At 38.2% G+C, this 8,751-nt stretch overlaps 1 protein-coding gene across 1 annotated transcript; it reads right to left on the reverse strand.

Annotated features, from left to right (window-relative positions):
- Positions 1 to 2,734: 2,734 nt before the first annotated feature.
- On the reverse strand, positions 2,735 to 8,250 carry LOC108697014 (traf2 and NCK-interacting protein kinase-like; the record flags this gene model as incomplete). The annotated part of the gene is made up of 12 exons (XM_041569385.1): positions 2,735 to 2,926; positions 3,285 to 3,436; positions 4,161 to 4,239; positions 4,538 to 4,592; positions 5,132 to 5,250; positions 5,358 to 5,448; positions 5,546 to 5,785; positions 6,094 to 6,150; positions 6,372 to 6,437; positions 6,661 to 6,693; positions 7,349 to 7,435; positions 8,098 to 8,250. Coding segments are annotated over 12 exons (1,146 nt in total), but the record flags the coding sequence as incomplete, so codon positions are not given.
- Positions 8,251 to 8,751: the final 501 nt, after the last annotated feature.

Below are 8,751 nucleotides of genomic sequence, written 5' to 3' on the forward strand. Positions count from 1 at the left end.
TTGTATTACGCAAGGCCAACCGTACACTTTTGGTGGCCCCCAGTTCCAAGCCTCCATCAGTGGCTATAAATCCCCCACAGTACTAGCAGGACTGGAGAGTGGGCTAAGCTGCTGCAAAAAGTGGTGGGTTTTTGGCAGCAGTTGGTAGGCTGAGTTTGTTTGTATAGGGAGTGGGGCCAGATGGGTGTAGATTGCCTAATCTAATAGGGATATTTATAAAATTTCTATCAAATCTATTAGCACCCTTTTAATAACTATGCCAGTGAATATTGAGTGGTTTCCCTTAAAGTAGGTGGCCTAATATCAGAAGATTAACATTCTGTACTTATTTGATATTTAGTATTTTTGTCTGGGATGTCGAGCTACAACTCACAAAACTGACTCGTTAAAGGAATAGATTTGGTTCTGCACTGCTTATTCAGCACTGTGAAGCCCATGGCGTAATGCAGCGAGTCAAAATTCTTTTGTAGCACGACTATTTTTTACCAATTGGAGTCTATGGGCATCATTTTTGTGGTGAAACTCGAAAAAGTATAAACAAATTCACTACTCCCCAACAAACTATTTCTAAGTCTGAGTGCCATTGTATTAATTGGCACGAGCCACTGCTATGGTTTTGGTATGAATCACGTTATAAATCTATAGATTTCTGTCATTTCTTGAGCTAAACAGGGCAACTGAAGCTACTCCGTGTTTAGTCCTGAGAGTTAGGTTAGTAGTGAACAAATAACTTGCTAACAAATCAGTTATGACGATGGCTGAAAGGATGGGGTTGTATAAAAATCGAATGATCTAACTCACAAGCATCAAAGATCTTTTTGTGATTTAAGAACAGGCACAAAAATATGTTCTGTGCAAGCCCTATTCAATGCACTCATGATGAACAAAGGGGTGTACTTACCTTTTACTAAACCCCCGTAACCCTAATTTGTCTTATAAAGACAGATACCAACTAGTGAGGTAGACCATGGGCCACGCAGGATGGGTTTTCACTATGTGGAAAGAGAGTCTAAGGTTGTTGTTAAACTACCCTTCTATACTACCAAAGATGTAAAAATAATAGAAAATGGACACCAGGGGTTCTTTGCAAACAAAACAGCAGGCTTAATTCAGCAAAAGCGCAACAGGGTTTAGAATGGTCACAGCACATGAGGTAGTAGAATAAATACCAGGTAAATCACAGGTGCAGCATATGCAGCACAGAATGGCACCACTGATGGAATACTCGTAGCAGGAAGGCTCTCACACACCCTTGTATATTGTATTGTATTGTATATTACATAGTAAGCTTGGTGCTCAATGATGGACGATACGGCCACCTCCCAATACATATGTAAAAGAAGCACACTGGCACACAAGACATGTAGATGCAGGGAAACCCTTGCAAAGTTTTTAACGCAGAAGCGCAACTTTCTAGGCTCTGCCACTTTGTTAAGGGGAGTTGAAAGTATACACCTTACAGGTAGACAGTACCTCATGTGGTCTGGATCCCTGACGTTGAACAGGGATAGAAATACACCCTGTTTCCCTTGTCAGTACTTGGTACCTTCACTACAAGCAAGCAGAGCCTACGTGAGACCTACTCCCATCTATCCTACTTGGTAAAGCTTGAAGCTGCTCTTGATAACTAAACTCACTGACTCACTGCTTCTAGAGAGTGCTACAACAGTGGCTATCCTGCACACTAGCTAACCTTGTTCACGGGGTCCCTGTTCCCCGACTTCTTTAAAAGGGTTGTCCCTTCAGAGCCTAACACTTCTGGGGCCTTGTTGACTCCAGGCTCAATGGACATCCACCAGATTAACTGCTGCAGGCAAAGAGGAAGGGCCACCCCTTGCAAATCAATATGTTACAGTAATGCAAGAAATGGTCATCGACCTAAGGGCCAATGAACTTGGTATGCAAAATAAATAGAAATGGTACATGGGTTTTAACCCAGCAACAAGGAAATAAGCCACTGGGAATTGGGGGCAATTAAACCTATGGGGCCCTACACCATTTTTAAAGAACACCCATTTCAAAGATTTTAACCCCTCAGGGTTCAAAAAGAGGCAATCCTCTATGACATGCTAAGAATGAGGACATCTATTTAAATTAGGAGGTTTCATCTTAGGCTGCAAAAAATATTTTTTATTACAGGAAGAGTTGTGGATTTTTCTCCCTGAATAAGTTCTACTGGCAGATACATTAGAAAGCTTCAAGAAGGGGTTGGGTGGGAAAGTGAGAAAATAAGTTCCTAAAATTAACTCTTAGTACAATGTTGATCCAGGGACTGGGCCTACTTTCCATCAAGGTAAATTGGAGAGGCTTCAATTGGGTTTTTTTTTATAAAAGGTTGAATTCGATGTTCTTTTGTCAACCTCGTCTATTATGTTACTATTTCTTACTATTTCTTATTATTATGATTTATTATTATTATGATCTATATTGAAATGAACAGCTCTTCTGGAGCGCTAGAAAGAATACAATATTGCAGACATTTACCCTGGCACACTGCACCATGTTAAAAATGGCACTAGCCATCTCACTTGCTGCAAGAAAAGATATTGATGGAACCCATTAATAGAACACAGGAATTACCAGCAGGACCAGGGTGGATAAAACAAGCACATAAGACTGTTTATGCGATTTTGTCCAGGTCATTAAAACTAATATTAAAAGGAAGATGGATATGAATGGGCTTGGAGGTTATTAGCAATGTCTCCCTATTAAAAAAATACAACAGGGGCCAATGTATTTTTAAGATGTTTATTATTTAAAATATCATATTGATGTCAATCTTGTGAATCGCTGTTGTCAATCTTCTAGCTGCCATCGGGACCAAGTTTTTCTGCGGGGCCCAAAGATGACATAGGGCCCCTGTACATGTGCCCCCGTCCCTCCCCCGATGGCTGCCATGATGTTTTCTTACTTCAGTGCTTCATTTCTAAGGAGAGATTGCTCAGTGTTAGCCATGGAGATGGTGTGTGTATAATTCTGAAATTTATTTTTTCAAATATTTATTTACCATTATTTATATCTCATTCCCTTTGCTGCTAATTTAGGTCAACTATAACTACTACAACTAATAATAAAATTTTCTCCCATCTCATCATGTTTATCTCTCTCATAGATTTGGCCTAGTTCAATGACCTCTGCCCTAATCTCACCCTTTATTATGGGCGCTTTAGTTACAGAATTATAGTATATTTATGAAAGCCAGAGAATATTGTAAGAATAAGAGCAGTAGATGGATATGGTCTATACATCAAGTGAACTATAATGAGAATCAACAGTTCCCTTACCTCTCTGCAGGTGCCACTTGATATTACTTTTCACACCCCTTTCATTCCAGATGTTATGAACGAAGGGGTGTGACAGTAGCTGCTCTGCAGATGGCCTCCAATCCGGATTTTTTTGGAGGCATTTCTTTATAAAATCATGGAAGTTGTCACTCCTGGAAAAAAGAAACAGATGCAAAATTATAATTGTTCATGTTGTATAATAACTAAATTCCCAGAGCTCATGCATTTAAAAGACTGTGAATAGAACCAGCACAGCCATGTGCCCTATATACCCCATAAGCTTCTATTTTATGGAAAGTCCTTTTGTTAAACATTGTGATCTTGATCATGTTACTCTGTGCCCAATCACAACACAGACCAAGTATAACAAGACAAAAGCTGTTCAAGAAGGTAATGGACAGTGAGATCCTTCCCTTCTAATAGTTCAACTGATCTGCTTGATTAGGGGGGTCTATTTTGCTTACTTACTAACCCTAAATTATTAGAGTACATTTACCTTCTACCATAATATGATCTCTCTGGTTTTGCCAACATCTTGGCCTGGCTTGTATTCGCTGCCAGATAATAACCCCAAGATCTTAAGCTAAGCATGAGCTCCTGCAACTGAGCATTCAAGAGCTACACATATAACACTTTATCTTCACCCTCACTCACTTCTTTCCCATTTATCTCTTCCCCATCCTTACTTTACCCCAATTCCCAATGTCCCCCCTTGGCATAACTTCTCCCTTGCCTATTTCCCCAAATGTTTCCTTGACTCTCTCATTTGTACACCCCTTTACCACATTATCAATATCCCTACCCTCTCCTCGTTTCCTTTTCATTCCCACCCTCTCCACCTCACCCTCTCTTCCTGTTTCAGTGGAAATCACTCACCATGAGTCCCATAGCAATACTGGAGCAGGACCATGCATTATTCTTTTGATGCGTGCATGGCTGGGAAATCTGCTGAATGCTAGGTTGGAAGAAAATACAAGATGAGAATATGATTGACAATCACAACATTTCTTGAAAAACAACAAATCTTGAAAAAATCTAAATAACTTTATTGTATATTTGTTTCTTGATTGCCAGCATACTGACTATTTGGAACTGGCAAATTCAAATTTTGGTAAATCAGCCCCTTACTAACCAGCCTCATAGTTTTCAATATTTAATAATATCCCGTGTTAAAGCGTGACACCTAAATGTCCTCTAAACTTTTTACAAACAGTTCTTTATGCACTATAGCACACACACTGGGGTTTACTTACGGTAGTATCCTTCTGCCATTTCAAGGGCGGAGATTCCCAGTGACCATACATCAGCCTACATATTGAAATATGGAAGAAAAGGCAACTATTAGAAAAGAATATACACAGGTCACATGAAAAAAACAATTACAGATCATTCTTTTATCTATGCATCTGCAACCTCACAATAATTCTATTTTGTAAGAAAATATAGTAGAACCCCCATATTATGTGTTGGAAAATCAGGAAAATTCATTAAGCATTATATATTGGTGGGACCAATTGTAAAATGTAAAATCAGAGGATGTAAAATTTTAATTCCAAGTATTGAAGTGATGCGATCTTTAAAAAATGACCCCAAACACCCCAGGCTGAGTGTGTCACACAGAGTTGGAAAATCCCATAAAGAGTCAAGTGGAGTTGGTTTCTAACATTCCTGTGCCCTGCAGTTCTCTCCTTCACTTCAGATTCCCCCTCTCATATCACAGAAACCATATTACAGCTTTGTATTCACTGTTATGAGAGGGTATGTGACGTGAGTTAAAAAGTCCACACAGTGCACCTTGTATAAGTTCATACATTATATATAAAACGAGAGAGAAGACATCACAATACCTTAGAGGTGTATTCTATGACCTTATAGTCAGTGTTGGCCAGTACTTCTGGTGCCATGTATGGAAGAGCACCTGCAGTACTATGACTGTTTTCACCAATGGTGGCATAGCTGACATCACCTGAAATTGTATAACAAAAGCAGAAATTTTAATTTTCATTTATAAATGCAACCCACCATGAAGATAGAAATAAATATCCGTTTGTTCAGGTTTTTGGTATCACTTACTGATCTTCACTTCTGCATCAGATGTTATCATAATGTTGTTTGGCCTTAAGTCATGATGAATCACCTTGTGCTTATCAAGGTGGCACAGGCCCTGAATAAAGGAAAAGTGAAAATATAAATATTTTTTTTGCCGTTTAATGAAATAGATTTATCCAGAACAGTACCAAGGAGTTTCACTTGAGACATACCTTTAATACCTCCTTGCAGGTGTAAGCAATCCAGCCCTCTTTCAAGGAGTGGGATATGTTGCTGTTAAAGAGCTGTTTTATCGATGTCCCACTGTAACGCTCCATTGAAATCCACAGTCCCTCATATTCTGGCATTTTTACAGAGGCAGGTTGGAAATATGCCCCGTAATAGCCAATGATGTTTCCATGGCCAGAAATGGTTTCTAGAACCTGCAGTTCATTGAGGACTTCTTTCTGCTTCTAGTTTAAAAAAAAAGAAGTAAAGTGAATACAATGGTAAAATGACTATTTCAAATACCCCGACCTAACTTGTATTTCAAAAAAACGTCAACGTTGTCATACCCGTACATGAGAATTGCATAATATGATTAACTCTCTCAGTTCTTTTATTTCTTTAATCCCATACATTTCTCAAATGGTATTCACTTATTTTTACAGATACATAGTTATTAGCTTAGCAAATTACCCTACTACTACAAATCATAATGTAGGTGTTACAAAAAAGCTTATTAGTCCTTAATTATAGTAATCGTATCAAGACCCATTACCTCTTCATCTTTCATGATGGTAACTGCCACCTCCTTTTGTTCTTTACGGTGCCATCCCTACAACAAAAGAAGCAAAAGAATCTCTGTGATCATTACTGTTTGGAACATTATGGAAAAGCAAACGCATATATTGTGTGGATATGGGAAGGTTTATTGGCAGCTTCAGAAGCACAAGAAAACAAAGAAGGGACAAAACTCTAGAGGGTTCAACTAATTGGCTGTATTTACAGAATCACCCAAAATGTGACAAAAATTACCCAGTAACTAAAATATCTTACATTATAAATGACACCGTAGCTGTCCTCTCCGATGGGCTCCAGGACTTGTACATAACTCCGTGGCTTCTAAAAAAATAGCATTGTATAAAAAAACATGATAAATACAAAACTGAATTTAAGGCAGTTGGACAAATAACCTTTCCAACATGAAAGAAGCACAGGGGGTGTAGGGGGAACTGGGAACTAGTGTATTAGGGGAGAAGGCTGAGGACTGGAATATTTAAGTCAAACCATTAAAGTAGAGTTTTTGCGTCATTGTGTTCCAAAATACAGTTCTACAGCTGCTTACCGGGTATTTAGTTGCAAGTAGATGTTGATATGCCTGGGGAAGACAAAAAAACATATTTTTAGATCAACTATTTTTGGGGAGCTGCTAAAATTATAATTTGAAGGAAAAGGAAAGGTTTATTTACTGGAGAGGGGTTGTCAATATGTTCGGTAACATAGCTAGGCTCACACATATAAAGTATACTATTTTTTATAATTACTGATACATCTTGGTTCAAAGAGAGATTTTTTTTTGTTAGACGAACTGAACCCTGGAGTGCAGTTGCTTCAACGGACATTATGGGGGTACATTATTAAAGATCGAGTTGTGTTTTTACCCAAAAAATTTAGTTTTCAAGGGTAGCTTTCAGTAAAAACTTGAGAAAAACTTTGAAAAAAAGAAAACTGCACATTTTTCTGGTTTGAATTTTTTTTTCCAGATCATTTCATTAATCAGGGTTCGTGCTGAACTATACTTAGCTTTGAGAAGAGCTTTGGTTTTTTTTTAATACAGAAGACTTCTCAGTCAACTGGTGATTGGTTTTGAGAAGCCATTTCGACATGTCTAAATTCAAATTACAAGCAGCTACATCAGTCTCTGAGATAAGAGCAGCTCATTATACAGAAGAGCAGACCATTTAAATATAGACTAATGAAAAGTTTTAATTAAATAATTCTGCTCAAACCCTTTTAAAGGCTTTAAGACTTACCTGGTTGTTGTTGTCGCCCACTTGCTCCTCAGAGATTTTGGAGATTTCAGGCTGGCAGGTGTTGGTGCCTGATTCCTCTGCTATCTCCTATTTAGGACAAAGAAAATGTATTTTTAGATGACTGATCTGAACCCTTGATTTTAAAAAAAGAACTGCAACACCCAAACTTCATGTCTATAAATAAGTAAAGAAAGCAGAGTTGTGGTGCTGGCTGAATGATTGTTATGTTTGGCTGTGTCCTTTTTTATAAACCATAATTTCTCTTATTGTATCAATTCAGCTTAATGAATAAATAAATATTCTAAAACAAGCCTTATATATAAGCAAGTGAGATGTATGTATGTATGTATATTTTTATTTGTATACCACTCCTTGAGGGCAAAGCACTGTACAGCAAAACAATAAATTAGTAGTAACAAACAAGTGGTCACTGCAATAATAAGTGACAGTAAGTGCAGTATTAGAAATACAATTCACATAAATATAAAATATAATTACAATACAAATGAAATGCTCAGTGACAAGGAGACAAAAGGATGGAGGACCCTACCCCGTAGGGGTGAGATAATGTTAATGCATTGTGTAATACATGCCCTGTGTTTTTATTTTGAATGTGGGATTTTTATCCTACAAGTCTTGGTGTGAAAATATTGCTTTTATCCGATTCATAAGGCACAAGTCCATATGTGTCTCAGGAGATATCATTAATAAATTAATATAAAGGTTTAATTAGATCTTTCTGCTCATACCTCATCGATGACTTTGAGGTTTTCCTCGTTTGTTTCAGCACTCTCTTGCTGGTTTTCTTCGTTTATTTCAGCACTCTCTTGCTGGTTTTCCTCGTTTGTTTCAGCACTCTCTTGCTGGTTTTCCTGGTTTTCTTCAGCACTCTCTTGCTGGTTTTCCTGGTTTTCTTCAGCACTCTCTTGCTGGTTTTCCTCTTTTACTTCAGCACTCTCTTGCTGGTTTTCCTCGTTTGTTTCAGCACTCTCTTGCTGGTTTTCCTGGTTTACTTCAGCACTCTCTTGCTGGTTTTCCTCGTTTACTTCAGCACTCTCTTGCTGGTTTTCCTCTTTTACTTCAGCACTCTCTTGCTGGTTTTCCTCTTTTACTTCAGCACTCTCTTGCTGGTTTTCCTGGTTTACTTCAGCACTCTCTTGCTGGTTTTCCTCTTTTACTTCAGCACTCTCTTGCTGGTTTTCCTCGTTTACTTCAGCACTCTCTTGCTGGTTTTCGAGTTCAGGCTGGCAGGTGTCATTGCCTGATTTCTGCGTTGTCTCCTGTTTAGAGGAGATAGAATTTGTAGATATGTGAACTGAACCCACTTGAATAAAGAAGAACTGCAACACCCAAACCCCTCTATATAAGGCCATAAGCAAATTGTACTTGCAGGCAATTCAGAA

Source organism: Xenopus laevis, chromosome 7L, assembly GCF_017654675.1.
Source record: "Xenopus laevis strain J_2021 chromosome 7L, Xenopus_laevis_v10.1, whole genome shotgun sequence".
Lineage (NCBI taxonomy): Eukaryota > Metazoa > Chordata > Amphibia > Anura > Pipidae > Xenopus > Xenopus laevis.